The 17406-nt window shown below is 37.6% G+C and overlaps 1 protein-coding gene and 4 non-coding genes across 5 annotated transcripts; 1 reads left to right on the top strand and 4 right to left on the bottom strand.

Annotated features, from left to right (window-relative positions):
- The first annotated feature begins 6 nt into the window (after positions 1–6).
- On the top strand, positions 7–2720 carry LOC110153946 (uncharacterized). The gene is made up of 2 exons (XR_008633008.1): positions 7–711; positions 1199–2720. It is a non-coding gene; the product is annotated as an uncharacterized LOC110153946 (transcript).
- A 1915-nt stretch (positions 2721–4635) lies between these two features.
- pabir2 (PABIR family member 2) lies at positions 4636–16689 on the bottom strand. The gene is made up of 10 exons (XM_020917864.2): positions 15371–16689; positions 13822–13900; positions 12469–12522; positions 11793–11836; positions 11485–11539; positions 10683–10784; positions 9534–9619; positions 8372–8436; positions 7789–7885; positions 4636–6544 (listed from the first exon to the last, which is right to left on the bottom strand). Exons 1-10 carry the CDS (start codon positions 15490–15492, stop codon positions 6406–6408), a joined length of 843 nt encoding a protein of 280 aa, XP_020773523.1. The 5' UTR covers positions 15493–16689; the 3' UTR covers positions 4636–6405.
- Positions 11277–11413, bottom strand: LOC129410765 (small nucleolar RNA U109). Its single transcript, XR_008633016.1, has one exon. It is a non-coding gene; the product is annotated as a small nucleolar RNA U109 (small nucleolar RNA).
- LOC129410766 (small nucleolar RNA U109) lies at positions 12283–12424 on the bottom strand. The gene has a single exon (XR_008633017.1). It is a non-coding gene; the product is annotated as a small nucleolar RNA U109 (small nucleolar RNA).
- LOC129410764 (small nucleolar RNA U109) lies at positions 13623–13774 on the bottom strand. The gene has a single exon (XR_008633015.1). It is a non-coding gene; the product is annotated as a small nucleolar RNA U109 (small nucleolar RNA).
- Positions 16690–17406: the final 717 nt, after the last annotated feature.

Here is a 17406-nt window from a genome sequence, read left to right on the forward strand (position 1 = left end):
TATTCGTAGTATAGTTTAGACTTAAGTCCTGGTTAATTCCCACTTTAATAATGAATTTTAGTCACAAATCCCTAGATAAACCCTAATTTGTTCTGTTTAAGGTGTCACTGACTCATACACAGTCCTGGATCTGTAATGATTTGCCATCTGGAAATAAAATAATCACAAATATGCGTCACAGGGACAAAATTGTAAAAAAAAAAAAAAAATGAAGCAAAACAATCCAAATATAAATATATAAACTGTGCTCTAGTGAAATCAGTGATGTATCTGTCATAGGCACTTTTACCAACCAATAACAACTAGCAGTATCTTCGCACAAGCTGTTATAAACTTGAGCTATGGATTGACATAAAAGGTTACTCAAACATGTGTGAATGGAACAAAAACAACTCCAGGTATGTTATTGAGGAGGTTACCACATTATAACATGCCTGGAAGCTCACAAGCGTCAATTTTGCATAATGTAGGACCTTTAATTACAAATCGCGAATAAATTAACCTATCTTAATATTAACTTTTCTCCTTCTCCCTCTCCTCCTGCCTCAGAGCCCCGTCCTGTAGCTGGAGGTCCCAGTCTGCTCACGGTGCTGCTGGGGCTGGTCTGTATGGCTGCCCTCATGCTCCCGACTCTGGGGGAGCAGGAGTCCTCGGTGCCTGTCTACCTCCACTTAAGTGTTAACAAGAAACTAGTAGCTGCTTATGTCCTTGGTGAGTCACACATTGAACTATGGATGCACTTGGATCATAAAATGCACGTTTGCTTTTTTGGGGGGGAACTGTATTTAAAGGTGCACTATGTAACTTTTCTGCTTGTCTTTATAGAGCTTTTATTGCTATCCCTGGAATGTTTCTTGTGTAGCATTAAACTTTCTTGCAATTACAGGTGTTTTTATTATTCCTAATACATCCCTTGAAAGTCATGCATTGTTACTGTGAGCGGACTTGCCTCTCCACAGTTCTGACATGTAACTGGGTCTGCAGGCAACGCCATAATTCAATTTGGATAATAAATCATTTTGTTCCAGATCTTTCAGTGAAAACTATTGCAAAATGACCAGACATTCGAGTTACTTAAAAACACATTTACAGGAACAAATTTAAGTCCGAAACACATTGTCTACAATACGTAATTATCATTTAGATTTAGAATATACATACATATACATGACATTGTACCCTCTCTGTCTTTTCATAGGTCTTCTCACTATGGTCATCCTCCGCACATGACGGAGCTGAAGGACCTGTCCTGACACCAGAGGCACAACTGACTGTGGAAAAATGCATTAAATGTACAAAACAACTTGTGTCTGGTTATAAAAAGACAGTATAATAATAATATAATGATGTATATTCCAGTATGGTGAAGCGGTCTGCTGAGCTAAAGGAGCTGTCCCCAGGGTTAAATGGGAGATTGTGATGAAAGAGGCCAAGTCAAGTCAATGGTCTCTGAAACTTGTATTTTTTATTGCCATTATGTAACAGCGAGGAGTGGGGGAGTTTCAATGCAAAATGTGTGTACAGCTAAGCCCAAAATGGTTCATAATTTATTTTATGTGTTTTAAACCGCCCTGGCTATTTTACATGATGTTTTTAAAGCAATGTACACTGTTATAGTACTGATTTTACATCTGCTGTATGCTCGTTTCCAGCAGAGGGTAGAGTATAAGATGCCCAGTCCATACTGGGTACATTGTAAATAGTTCAGTGGGAAGGTGGCTGAGTGATCAGTGCTCTCACCTCACAACAAGAAGGTTCCAGGTTTGACTCTTGGCCTTGTCTTTGCGGAGTTTGTATGTTTCTGGGTCAAATGGAATTTGACAATTTTTCCTACAAGGACAATAAAGTGTACCTTATAGTTCTAATACATAGGAGTCCAATGATTTCAAAAAGGATAAGGATAATATGGGACCTTTAATACACCTGCTCAGTTGAATATCAAACTATGAAACAAAGAGTCAATAAAAGGGAAGCAGACATGTGAAAATGCTGCCATTCTGCACCAATAGTCTCACAAGATTATACTAATTATTAACTATAATTATTACAAATGTACAGTAGGTTTTGTAGTCTATGTTTTGCACATTTTGGAGAACTATTTTTGAGGGTAGCTCTCCAGTTCTTTAATGTCAGAAGGATTCCTTAGCTCATCTGTGCTCTGAACTGACTCTGGTTTGTTCTCAGTTCTTGGATTTGATTTGGTCTTTGGTTTGGACTCTTGTTTGATCCACAGTCTAGTTTCTGGCCTGGTTCTTCTTCTGGTGCCTGGTCTGGTCTTTAGTCTAGTCTCTCTCTTCTCTGGACCCTGATCTTGACTTTGGTCTTGACTTTGGTCTGTTCTATCATCTGGATATGTGGCACTATCCTCGTCTCTGGAGTATTATTTGGACTCTGATCTGGTCCCTGGTCTGGTCCCTTGTGTAGTACCTGGTCTTAACTCCAGTCTAGTCTCTGGTCTAGTCTCTGGTCCAGTCTCTAGTCTAGTCTTTTTTCCCATCTTTAGGTTATGTTTACATTTGGGCTTAGTTGTACATAAACTTTTACATGTTTGTTCTTGACTAAGTGCAGAGTTTGCATGTGTGAATCTGAATGAGTTTGTCTGTTTTATTTTTTTGTTTCTGTTTGAATTTTCACCAAAGTCTTTCTTTTCTCGAGACAACTGTCTGTATGCCATATCCACCTTTCATCAAATGTTGAATAAAGTCTCAAAGTTTGCCAAAGTTTGTGAATTGCATAACTTTTGTGGTGGGGGGAAGGCACATCACCTGCTTGTCTCCATGGAGATGTTAAGTCCAACAATATGGCTATTGTACATTTCATGAGAGACATTTGTATTGCTCAAAATTGCCTTGAACATCTCTCCACAGATCTGAACTGTACTTGGCCTGTTTGTTTCTATGGCGTTGGGTATGCTGAATGCCATGCTGTGGAACATTCAAGGCAACGCAATCACAGTGCGCTTTTATAGATATATGGTGATATATGTGGTATGGAGGAAGGAGAATGACTGTATGGTAAAGAAGAGGGAACAGAAGAGTAACAGTGAATATTTTGTGGAAGAAGGAGAAGGAATATATGGTACAGATGAGAGGCGGTAAATATAAGGTACAGAGGAGGGAGGGTGAATATCTTAGGATGATTTAGTGCATGGCAAGTTTACTAAATATAATCTCTTACTCCCATGGGCTGCTGTTACACAATCAAAACATTCCCACAACCTGTTGCAATCTGGATCTTATTTAGAGTGTACGAGAGTAAACAACGATGCTTTGTAAATGTAAAATACTTGAGTCAGCAGCAAACCCATAATTATAAAGACATATGGTTTAAGAGAGATTTGTGTGAGTGTTGAAGCAAATCTGTTTAAATCCTATTCATTTACAGTATTTGCCAAGAAAAACACTGCAACTTTTCACACCAAGTACCACCTCAGAAGGTATACAGTACGTCTAAGGGTTTTACAACAAAGATCGGATATCGGTTAAGTAAGGTATGAAAACGGTAAAATAACAAATCGGAATCAAACCAGGACTTTTCCAGGACAATACCAGGTCAGAGTAGAGAACACGTCAGAATTTGAATTGCTTTAAGTGGATTTTATCAATAATTAACATATATAGCTAGTTGTGAGTTTGCACTTTTCAGTTTTAGAGAAGCAAGAACATTAATTTAAGGATTAATAAATGACATTTGAAATAATACCAATAGGTTGGGTGTAAAGGTTGGGCACATTGTGTAATTTTTCTGGTGGAGGGTACATCAAATGGTTTTCTCCATGGAGATGACAGTATTGCTTTGTTTGGCATGTTTCACAATATGATATTAAAGCTTTCAATCTTCATGGAGACCAAACCAGACCAAGTTACAGGTCAGATCTGCAGCGAGGCGACCCCGCTCACACTAAGAATGCACTTTTCAAGCTATAAAATCACCTATAATTCACTACATGTAAAGTAGAGCTGTTTAATGTCAAATTGTGGAACAGTCCAGGCAGAGCAACGATATATCCATAGAAATAAGCAGGTGATGGACCTCCAACCAAAAGTGTACCTTTAAGTGGCACAATTGTATAAACTGCCCAGTTTTACATTGAGGACAGAATGCAGATTTATTTATTTATTGACCTGTTTTATGGTGAATATCTTTATAACTACTGGGCCTGTCCACATGTAACAAAATCTCTCACTAATTTCTTTTCTGCCAGCACAAATGCATCTCCGTGTGTTTTTTTTTTTTATAGCATAAAGGGACACAAACACACAAAGACAAACAAAAGCATTTTTGAATATATTAAGGTTCAGCATTTGTGGATTTTCAGTTATAATACTTCAAAAATCTTCCATAGACTATGAAATCATATCATCATATTCTAAAGTTGTGAATACAGCTTGTTAAATGATAAATCCAGTAGCATTAAAGGTGCATTATGTAACTTTTCTGGTGAAGTATTCACCATCTGCTTGTCTCCATAGAATGTTTTGTTGGAGTATGTGATGTGCATGTAATGTCATACTGTGGAACAAAGCAATAACATCTCCATGGAGACAAGCAGGTGGCAGACATCCCACCAGAAATGTTAGTATTGATTGGAAACACAGGAGGAAGAAGAATTTCCACACATAAACGAGAACAAAATTATGCAAACGCCACTTTACTGATAAATGTCATTTTCACTTCTTCTTATTCTTAACATCAACAAGTCAAATGACCAACCATTTTAATTTATCCTTTCAGTCTCATTTGCAGCACGTTATTCAGGGTTATAGGAAGTTGAACCACAGTTTACAGCCATTTCTGTATCTAACATTTTGTATTCAACACAATAAAACACTAAGGAGACATCCATAGTAGTAGTAGTAGCAGTAATAGTAGCAGTAGACTTTTGCCCACTTTCACCACACAAACATAAAACTAACTTTATATATTCTATGTACAAAATTACAAACATAGCATCAAAACAATAAGTTAAATCTTTTCTTACAAATGTCAAAAGGAAACAAAAAAAAAGCAAAAATTTACATTAATAGTCCTTTTTCAAATTGTCCAGTGCTTGTATTCTCAGTCTCCTTTTTCCGTTTAGTTTGAAATATCCAAACTTGCACCGTCAAAGCATCTCCTAATAGCAGCAGGTGCACACAGTGTGTTGTCCAAGCAAAATTTGAACAATGAGATCCACAAAGGCATTTCAAGACCCTCTGAGAAGCAAGATCTATGTCCCCAAATCTACAAAGCCAGTCAGACGTTTGGACACACTTTCTCATTCAATGTTTTTCCTGTATAAATAAGTGGACTAACGGAGTGTAATGTCACTCATAGCGTTCGGCTCCTGTCAAATGAAGCTCACTGAGGCTGGCAGTCACGGGAGTTATGGAGCAGGGATCCGTATTAGGGATAGGAATTTACTTACAAACAAAATAGTAAAATAAAAACCACCAGGATCATGTAGAGCGGGTTAATACAAACATTTTAAGACAAAGTTATGGAGAGGGAGATGACGTTTTTTTTCCAGTACAACGTGAATAGGACCCAAAGCTGATGGAGCAGGAAAAGTGCCTCTGTTCGCTTCCCATTTGAAACGTGGTGGCTAGCTACATCCATTTATATATACAGTTTATGGTATACATAATGAAGACATCAAATATATGAAGCAAGGCGCATGGAATTTTGTGGAAAAGGAAAAAAAAAGTTAAAATAACTGTTAATAATAATGTTATTTATATTTAAAGGGACTGTACTCTATTTTTTTGCATGTATTAATAGAAAAATTTGCCTTGCTTTTGATGTCAAAATAAGTCCACTGTACACCGTCTGCTTCTAAGTAGAAAGTGTTTCATGGTGTCCAATAATCAGAAAGTGCAGCTCTGCAGAATAATTAGAATGTTTAGAATGCATAAGGGCCACTGTAAACCGTTCAAAATGAACACGTTTTTTTTTCACATTTTTAAGATTGTGAAAATCAGATACAGAGCCTATAAGTTTGTGATTTCTCAAAGTAGCCAATCTTTGCTTTGCCAACAGCGCTGCAAACCCTACACCCTCTCTCAATGAGCTTCATGATAAAGTCCCTGAAATGGTTTTCACTTCGCAGCTCTGCCTTTTCAGGGTTCATTAGTGGAATGCTAAGAGTGTACAAAGCAATAGTCAAAGCAAAGTGTGGCCATTCTGAAGAATCTAAAATCTAGTTAGCAAATTATTTCACACTTTTTGTAAACAACCTAACCTTTTTCATACTTTGTCAGTTACACTACATTGTAAATAGTCATGAAAAATAAAGAAAAAGCACTGAATAAAAAATGTATCCAAACTTTTGGCTGTCAGTGTAATTGAAACCCTCAAGTCCAATACAGAGAAATGGATGAGTGGAGCAGAGGAGCAGTCTCTTTTATGGGTTATTGTCTGTGGGGCTCATTTGGGGGACAGGTCTTGGAGGGAGGTGAAGGGTGAGTTGCTCGAGGATGAGGGGGAGACTCCTTCCATTTTGCCCGGGGAGTCTGTGGAGGAGCTTACACTGCTCAGACTGCCGTCCAATAGATCCGGAGAGTGACTGAAGAGAGACAAGAGAGAGACAAGAAAGCAGTCAAAATGGAAAATCTGGTAACCCTTTTCTGATGAAACTAATGCTGATGAAACTAAGGCTGCAAGATTAATCAAAGTCAAATTTATGCCTCAATTAGAAAGAACACTTCATATCAATTCATTTTCTACTAAATTCTTATAATAGTTTAGCAGCTTCTTTCAAGTAACAATGCCGCAGGGTTTATTTAAAATGTGTATTCTACATTAAAACATAAATCGCAATCACAATGCTTGTTAGAATTTCTTTTTTCCCCAACATCGTTTAGCCCTAGGTGAAACATTCTTTGATTAAACAAATATGTTGCTTCATTTCCTATTTCACGAGGTTTAAAATGCCGAGAGTAAATTACATGCCTTAGCTTGTTAGACAATCTTTTCTTTTAATGACAATTTTAGTAACTGAACCATTACATTAATATAATTTGTAATGTGTCTTGACAAAATTTACTGTATAATAGATAAGGCATTTTGACAGTACTTTTGCCATCTCCCCCCAAACTTTTTAAATCAGTTAACTTTTGTAACCAAGCCAAGTTTTGTAACAACTTCTACAGCAAAACACGTCATTACAAAACAATTCTAATTTCAGCAATGCCCTCGCTTGGTCATCCAAAACCATATAATGTTCTGAAACCTTGTCTTATCTCCCAGAGGTCCAATGGGCAAGACTGACAGCCAAATCAACCAATCAGAAATACATCGTTTGTCCATGTATTTTTCTGTTAATTGAGGTGAAAAAAGTTAGAAATTTAGTTTCAAAATTTGTTGGTATGTAGCAGAAGACCTTCTAGAGAAAATATTTTGAGGGAATGAACCATTTGTCTCCAGTGTAACCTCCTGTTACACTGCGCTTCTCAGGGGCCGTCCACATGACATTTTTTGGTCAAAACGGAGAAGTTTGTATTTGTTTTGGCCTTTCGTCCACATGGAGCCGGCGTTTTGAGTGGGCGAAGTCAAAGGTCTCAGTGCAGTGTAAATGTGGCAGCACCTAAACTTGACTTGACAAAACTTTTTTCCATGTAAATTTGTAGTTTCCTCTCATTGTAATCCTCTGCCACTACCCCCCAAGTTAAAACAGTTAATTGATTCAACACTTCACTTTGGCAGATCTCTCCTGTCAACAAGCCTCAAGCTGCTCCTTTGTGTTAACTGGATGTTTGTTTACACAGTCTGAGATGAAGAGGCTATAGAGAGATGCAAGGGGGGGCCTACCAGGAGCTGAGGTCGGACAGGTTGGACACGTCGGAGGAGAGCATCGTGGTCGTGCCCTGGAACAGTCTCTTGGGTTGGCTCTCAGTCTCCATTTCACCTGAACAAAGATTCAATTATGAACCATTAAAACTAAGTTACAAATAGGGTAATTAAAAGGATCAAAAATCAGGTACCAATTGATACTAAACCTGTTATTGAAACTAGATTCTCATTTGAACAAGTATCGATATTAAAAAAGTCACATTTACAGGACAGAAATGAACCTTTCCTGAATAGTTTTGGAATGATCTTGAGATGTATCAGAACAAGTATAAGAGCACATAGAGTAGTATTAAAAAAAGGTGCACTGTGTAACTTCTGTGTTTTTAATGCTGAAAATTACAAAAATTACAAAATTCTATTGTCTAAATAAATAGCATGATATCAGACTTGGTAGTAAGTATCAATTCTATCCCTTAGTATTGAAATGGAGTTTGATTTTATCGTGACAACACTTGTAACAAAATTTGTGAATCTCGAAATTGGTAATAAGCAAGGTCACATAAAAGTACTAGTATTTTTGTGATACTGAAATGAACCCTACCTTTGCGTTTAATTGGCCCCAGTATGCTCTGTCTGATGCAGTTTATTGGGCTTTGACTTCTTCGACTGAAAAACAAGAAAAACAGAAACTTGATTCAAAATATGTTTTTCATTTGTAATCAAAAACACATGCCATGCCCATGAGCGGTGACTAGAACAAAATTACCACTATTCAGAGGTTGAAGCTTCCCGTTTTTAAGTGATATTTTGAGGATTTTTGCTGATTCAAAAGACAGCTAATTTTGGAAAAGCAATTTCAAAGGCAACAGGTCTAGATGTTCCCTGAAAACCATGGATAGCAGAATTTTGACAGGAAAAAAAGATGTAAATAAATCTTCTGTCTAAAAACTGGGAAATGTTTATATAACCTCATAGCAGTTGTCCTCTAATAATCATTAGCTACAGATGAATTATTGTCAAAAATGTAAATATTGATACTTTGCAATGACATCAGGCTGGGGGTGTCCTACATGTATCTGTATGGTGGAATGTTTCCATGGTGACGGTTAAAGGTTAAAAAAGCATTGTACCCCACGTTACTGACTTTGTAACGAGTAAAATATTACAACTTTTTCCCTGTCATGCCTTAAATTACGGCGTTACAGCAAAAAGCAACGCATTACAGTAATTTGTTACTTTTATAACTCGTTACTCCCAAAACTGGGTGACACCCACATTAGCAAAGAGCCTGTGATCAACACGAGCGTTCATGGTCCTGTTTGGGTGTTTGATTTTCAACAATAATGTGAGAGCAACTAACTGATAAACTGATTATCTAACTGTTGCTAACTGTAGGCACTTCTCTGTCAGAGACTATGCATGTTCCTCTCACGTAAGACTACAGTCACCAGCTAGCAATAATCTCACCTGATGTAGTTCCAACTAAATCAGTTCTTTCTGGTCGGGTTCTGTTAAAATGAAGCTCAGTTTAAAGTCTAACGTAGCCTCAGACAGAGCAGTGCCTACAGGTAGCATCACATCCACAGGGAATGTTGATGACATCAGTGGTAAAGTATTAAGACAATGTTTCCAATGTCTTCAGGTCATTAGACAAGCATTATTATTATTACTATTATTATTATTTGATGCGTCTGTAATACAAGCCCATTATAAGTTTCCATTATGTTAGAACAGTGAGGCATAATCTAACCATTTTTTTTTACCTGAATCTTCTGGTGGGACTGGGGATGGGGCTCGGCGTCAGACCATTGCTGCTCACCAGGATTTGTAGTGAAGGAGAAAAACACTGCTGCTCAGAGAGAAAGGAGAGATATTATTAGCAAAACAAAACCAAGCAAAATGCAATACGTGATAATGATAATTAATCTCTCCATTTTTGTTTTTGCCCACAGTAACAATATTCGGACAGCATTTTAATGGGCCCATATTAAGCATTTCTGAGCCGTTGTAATGTTGTTTCCTCTTCACAAACATACTTTTGTTTCATTCACATTTCGCGTTTCATGTTTAACACACAAACTCTGCATTAGGCTGTGCTCTTCTCTCAGACAGGAAACACTCTGTTATACCTTGTGATGTCATGTGTTTTTCATGTCCAAATACCTTCACTAGAATCATTTGGATAATTTCAGTCCTGGAATTGGTGAATGTGCTAAACAAAAATTATAAGGTAGCTTTTAACTCGAAAACTACCACTACGTGACATCACAAGGTGGAACAAAGCATTTTGATCACTCAAACATGCATGAATGAAATAAAACATCACTCCGGGTATGTTTATGATGAGGTAACAGCATTAGAACATGGTTTAAAACTAAAAAAAAAAGAAAGAGAAAAAGAAATTATAGATGATAATCTCAATATTATAATTTTGTATATCTCTAAAACCAAATCTAATAAATGGAGCATTCATGCTTGTGCAACGTCAAAATACTCTAAAATGGGACTAAAGGTGGAACTAAACCTAGATTAAAACTGTGACCATGAAGGGGAAAAAACAGGGCTCAAATCAGGAATTGCATATACTATATACAACTATAAGCAGAACCAAGTAGAGATCGTAAAACAGGTTTAAAATAGGACCAAAACCAGGGTTAATGTCTAACCAGGAATAGACTAGGACTAAACTCAGACTAAACCAAGATTAATTTAAGTCTGAACAGTACCAAACCAGGACTAAGCTCTAAACATGACTACACCAACCACCTCCTCCCATTCACATTCCATATTATAGCAATTAGTTTTTGTGGACGTCTCCTCTTCCTTTTTAAATCAAATTGCATACTTTTACAATTAGCTGCTTTATCCAATCAGTCTCATCCAGTGCGTGTAACTCCAGAGAACAAACGCACCTTTTTTCCGATGCCTCGCGTGGGGGAAGGAGCTGGAGAAACGGGAACAAAGTCGATCCTTTTGGGAGAAGATGAGGCAGACTTCTCCAAATCATTGTCGCTCTGGAAACAAGAAAAATACATGCAGTTTTTGGTATAAATAAGTAGGACACATGATGCTGGTTTTTAGTCTCTGCTTTAGGTCCCCAGTTAAAGTTAGATACACACTCTTGTTTCTAGTTTATTCCTCAGTCTAAACCCCAAATAAAGAGGGTTATGTGGTGCGTTCCAAGCCACTCGTAACTGGCATCATTAATTCCACCTTCGATTTGCCCTGGAACACTTCTCAAACTGGGCATTCCTACTTGTGAAATGGGAGATGATCGAACACAGACATAAACCATGTAATATAGCAATGATAATGACCACAAAAAGTGAATCTAAGGTTAACCACCAAACAAATTATGTACACTTTTGATACAGCTTGAATCCACCAATATTCATGTATTTAACATATAAGAGTTTATTTTAGTATTAGCCATATTGTTTACATGTGAGTAAATTCGACTTGAATACTTTGAATCATAATATTGACGTTGCCTTGGACACAGGCGTAAGTGTAGGAGTATTATACTACCGCCTCAGCCTGTACTTTGAGACTGGTGACCCTGATAACTCCTTTGTATTGTTTACATTTTACTGTAGCGTGTCTTCAGGTGTCTACTCCCACAGAGAAGAGGACACACACACACTCTGAGCCCAGACGTGCACATGGACATTCAGTCAAGGTCATGGCAGTGGAAAAAAGAAAATGTTGATTTACCAAACTGAGGCTTTCTTCCCAGGACTGGCTCATTTGCATTGCAGCTTGAACTTCACTGTTAAAAAGGAAAGAACAAGAGACAGCATTGTATTATAAATAAAGTGATTAAAAGATATTTCAGTTTCAGTTTATCCACCAGGCCTGCAAGATTTACATTTGCAGAAAACAAAATATCCGGTATCCATTGTCTTATGTAGAAACATTCTGTAATTTAGACCTCTAGTACTCAAACTTGTATGTTTTTGTTTTCATCTAAAATGTCATAAAAGTTGACTGAAAAAAAATACTGTGCTGCTGTTACAACTCACCGTTCATGAGCCGTTTCTCTGTTCATCACATCCACCCCTTCCTCCTAAAGACAGACAAATAATAGTTTACATATATACATTTAAAACAATACAAAATACATTATCAAGTTTACTGTAGAAGGTGCAGTTTTAAATTTTACAGTTATATAGCTATCTGATAACTGAAGATGTTATTGCTTTCCCTGGAATGTTTCACAGTATGGCATTAAACTTATCTATCTCCATGGAGACAAGCAGGCGACCAGGTCAAGTTACACTTCAGACCTGGGGAGATGCGAGTCCCCTTGCAATAAGAGTCCATGTTTTTAAAGCCATTTCCTTTATGTTAAAAACACAAGTTAAAAAGTGCATGACAGCTGAGTTTAATGCCATATTGTAAAACAGTACATCCCCATGGAGACTCGACCAGAGAAGTCACATAGTGCATAGTAAATTAGATCTCCAAGAACTGAACTTGATAAATCTGAATTATTTAATTTTTTTCTGTAGCAGGTATTGGAGTCTGATACTACCAATTGGTCATTCCTAGTTGACCAATGGCCCTGTGAACTCCAGAGACTGTTGCTGTTGCATGTTTTTGAGACACTGTTCTTCTCCATGGCTGTAGGGGGAGACAGCGGTCTGACATGCTCCTTTTAAACGCTCATAAATACCTCTGAACATGAGTGAATTGTACCTGTTTAATTTGGTGAAGTCTGGTACTGGGCACTCGGATGGGAGACGACGGGACCTGAGCAGAGTTTAAAAATATGCATTAACATCAAGGGAAACTATTTGAATTAAAGTTCATCATTACAAAGTGTTACAAAGCGCTTCACATTACCCTTTTATTCAATGTGCGTACCTAGCTCATTAAGATGTAGCATCAAACTAATCCTAACCCTCAAGACTAGAGCAGTGCAATATATTAAATCAACACGAAATTGCTATTTGAGTTTACACAAAATCACAAAGGCTGCAATTATTTAGGTAAAAGTAGGTTCTCTGCAAAAAAAAGCAATTATTCTGTCTTTTTATAGAAAGATTTTAATCTATCTCAACTAGACCTCAACAAACATTTTCTGAAATTCATCTGCATGGGATTGTTGTCTTCATTTATCAGTTTATTTTTCCGTCTTCTCGCAAATGTTAATGCTTCTGAAGTTGTTTAGAATGTGAAACAGAACCCTACTTTTTAAACATATAATCACACATCACAAATCATTGTCAGATAGATTTTGAAAAAAAAAAAAAAATGCAATTGTTCTAAGCCCAACCTTATGATCATGTTATTACATAGACAGGCACGTTAAAAACTGTAGTAAAGAAATGTCACTGACTTTTTTTCTTAACTGCCTGGTGTGTTTACAACATGTACATTGTGCATGTTTATTAAAGGGCCCATATTACACTATTTTCAAATTTATGTTATAATGTTTATTCATCACAAACATACCTGGAGTTGTGTTTTGTTTCATTCACAAATGTTTAAAACACAAATCCTGCATTTTTGAGTTCTGAGTTGTTTTTAAACTCCATACACCTTCTCTAAAATCATCTGGATATTTTCAGCCCTGGAACTGTCAATCTCTTCTGAACTAAAGGTCATGTAGTGGTAGTTTTTAAGTTAACAGCTCCATTTTACATTACAAGGTGGAACAAAGACTAATAATGCAGGATTACTCAAACATGTATGAAGGAAACAAAATGCAACTGTAGATATGGTTTCGATGAGGTAACAACATTCTAACATGGCTTAAAGCTCACAAGACAATTTTTCGCAATATAAAACCTTTAGCATGCACTCCCACCCATTCCCCACCCATCAGCACCACCCACTTTGACCTAAACTAATGTAGGAGTTTTATACTACCGACTCAGCCTGTACTTGAAGACTGGTGGCCCTGATAACTCCTTTCAAAGTTTTAATCTAGCATGTTTTAAGAGTCTACTCCCACAGAGAAGAGGAGAGGACATGAGAGGCCCAAAGCCAAAACATGCAGACATATTTATAGCTTCCCTTTTGATTTGAAAGTAAATATAATAGTACCATGTTGGGCCTGTTGACGATTGTGGTGCTGTTTCTTCGGCTTCGTAGCACCTCTCTCTGGAAAACCTGGGAGTTATCACTGCAATGATAGGAATAGTATGATACTAGACAATGTGAACTAAGACTTTCACTGTTGTTTGGTCAAAGTGTCATTTTCATTAACATCACACTGGGGGTGTTCTACATGCATCTCTATGGTGGAATGTTCAGACCAACCAAACACAATGCACACATCAGCAAAAAATACAAAATGGATTTAAACTACACATTTTTAGGAGCCTATGATCAATATGAGTGTTCATGATCCTGTTTAGGTGATTTTCAACATGAAGATGAGAGTGACTAACTGAAAAACTGTTGGCTAATGCTAGCTAGCTTATGACTGTAATGTGATCTGTGAGAGACTTGTTCAACTGCACAAATCATCTCACCTGTTGTAGCTTCAACTAAACCAGCTCTTTCTGCTCAGAATGTGTTAAAATAAAACTCACATTAAAATCGAACAGAGCTTCTGACAGAGCTGTGGGCACAGTCAGCATCACACCCCCAGGTATGTCATCAGACACAAAATGTCAATCACTGTCAGTAGGCTTAGAGAGGAATCATACTCAAATCAACATTTGGCATCCTCAGGTAAACATTGCAATAGTGCATTGAAAGGACTGACACTAGCCAGGTATGATGGGAAAGCTGTGATATATACAAAAAAACTGAACTGAAATTACATCTTGTTTATGTATCCTTAGGCAATACAACAAATGAAACGTGTCACAAATGCAAAAAGGTCACATAGAAATTTCAAATATTTGACAACAGCTGATCATTATCTGGATCAAATGAAGATTGGTTTAAAAAGCAGTTGTTTACAGTCCCTACAGAATGAATTAATAATATTTTCATAACAAAGTTTAGGGGTTACATAGGTTTAAAGCAACGGCAATCAGTTATTAAAGGTGCACTATGTAACTTTTTGAGTAGAGGATCTATTGCCTACGTGTGTCCATGGAGCTATTGTGCTTTGCCTAGAATGTTCCACAATAAGGCATTGCGCTTGTCAACCCTGCATTTATGTCACGTACAGATATTTTATTGCTCAAAAATACCTTCAAAACCCATGTACCATGCAAACACTGATATCACCTGTAACTTGGCCTGATGAAATTCAGATTAAGAAGTTTAATTCAATATTGTGAAACATTCCAGCAAAAACATCTCCATGGATACAAGCAGGTAACAGACCTTCCACCAGAAAAGTTACACAGTGCACCGTTAAACAAAGCCATAGAAACCAGTGCTTATTTATCACGCTTCATTGATTACTGGAGGGAAAACAATATAGAAAGTTCTTCGTGGCCATGAAGTTGCTTTAGGTACAATGCACACACGGTAACTTTACACCTATTTGATTTACAATGCAAACCACACTATTGGTCTGGCTATGGGCTTTGTCACCAGTACTGTCAGCTCCCTATTCACGAACAACAAAATCCAACATAGATCAAAGGTTACATCCTCAAAGTTAAATATAGTTATGTGTCAAGTAAACAACCTTAGTCCGTTTATCATAGGAGCGCTGTTGGATCTCCTCAGGTGTCCGTCGTTCTGCACCAGTGCGGATGGGATTTCTAGATCGAGCTCCATCTTTTCTTGTTGCATCAGAGAATTGTTCATTTTGTGACCGTGTCCTCCACCACTTTACACTCAAAACGCTCAACTGGCTCCGTGCGGTTACATTGTTCTTACAAAATAAACAGTTTTTTCTACTTTGGATGCTTTAAATGCACATTATGGTACGTGTGCTAAGCCAAATCAACAGCTATCGCAACCCCACAGGCAGAGAGGCCCTTGCTTTTGCACAATCCTAACTTTTTTTTACAGCATAACAACGATAAAATTGGAGGTTTGCATGTTATACACAAATAAACGACTATATTAAGATGGTAAAAGCATTGCCAACAACATTAGAAGAGTGTTTTTAACTTTAGTTTAGTCGTTTAGCCTGCTACACAACGCACAATGCCTGGCAAACGTGAGCTACCTCCCCGTGAGTAACTCGGACCCATCCACAGCCAGCCACTGCACTTTAGCGCCTTATTTCTGCAAAGCTTTGTGCCAATTTAGTCTGGATACAAAATGAACATCCGTCTCAAATTAAAAGTAGATGATGTTAAACTTTACTACGCCGGAGTTGCAATCACCATTACGCGAGTTAACCCACTTGCTAACACAACACAGCTGCTAAACGAAGCTACTGAGCATAACATAAGCTCCGCACTAGCAGTTCCAGCAAGAGCTAATGTAAGCTATGTTAGCATTGATGCCTCTGGCCTGTTTCGCGGTCTTCTGCATTATCCATCGCACAGTTTGCATCTCACGTCTCCAGGTAGAGGCCAAAATCCCGTATACTGAAAATTATATGCTGCAGACTTGTCTTTTCGCTTCTATATTGCCCCGCGGAAAATGAACAGAACTGTCACTACCCAATCTGCGTCGCTAACGTGAATGTATTATAACTCCCTGGATGCTGCCCGATTTGCGGCGCAAAAAAAAGTACTCTGCGCATGCGTGAGCCGGTACGCCATTTTATGTACAGTAACCGATTTAGGACAAAAATGTGGAACTATAAATCGATCAAGTTAACATTTGCAGTAAATTACGATAAAATTGTGCAGTTGAGTCATTATCGCCATGAACCCTTGTGTTCCTGTTATTAAATCATTTATAGCATAACCATTGCTAAATAAATGGCATCCTTAACATAAATGGGTCGATTTTCCCTTATTATTTATACCCATCCAAAAATCGATTTTTACATTCGCATGACCCAGTTTTGTTACAGTGACACACTATTTCAAATGGTTACAAGTAGTTATATAGTAATAGCAATGTCTTACCCCGTCTTACCTGTCCTGATAGTGTCCAGATAATCAGGGATACTTAGCAGTTAGCAGCAAACTTCACGCCCCCTGAGTGTTAACTGACCTGTCCAATGAAAGAGCTCGGTTTGACGGTGTGTGGTCGCTGCTCTGCCTCCCGTGGCTCTCGGATAAACCTCTGGGCCCCTAGATCTTCTTCTCCATGACCTAAGCTACCTTCTTAGTGCAGCTAGACACATGTACTAACCGTGTGCACGCAGGGTTTCTGCATTCACAGGAGCATGCAAGTGTAATTTTAAAATTAACCAATGTATGATGCATGTAGGCCCCAACATGTAGCATATTTATAACTAGGCTCATAAGCCATTTTGAAATAGCTATACCCAAAACAATACAGAGGATTTTCAGACTCACAGAAGCAGTTGCCACAAATATAAACAAAGCAATAGACCAAATTGGTCCAATTATCAATCAGGGAATAGGTTTAGTTTTCAGATCAAACACCTAAACAGAGGTTTTAGTAAGGCCTTATTGTAGGTCATGTATTTTTTACTTTAGTAGGAACATACTCATTTATAATGTGGGCCTGTAAAGACGCTAATTTGTTGTACATACCTTTTTTAACACTTCAAACCTTTCAGTCATTTACATTAGGAAATTCATATATAAAACAGATACACACTTCAATATGCCACAAATTGAGCATAAA

This window comes from Boleophthalmus pectinirostris, unplaced genomic scaffold, assembly GCF_026225935.1.
Source record: "Boleophthalmus pectinirostris isolate CB_2022bp ecotype Guang Dong unplaced genomic scaffold, ASM2622593v1 HiC_scaffold_23, whole genome shotgun sequence".
NCBI lineage: Eukaryota > Metazoa > Chordata > Actinopteri > Gobiiformes > Gobiidae > Boleophthalmus > Boleophthalmus pectinirostris.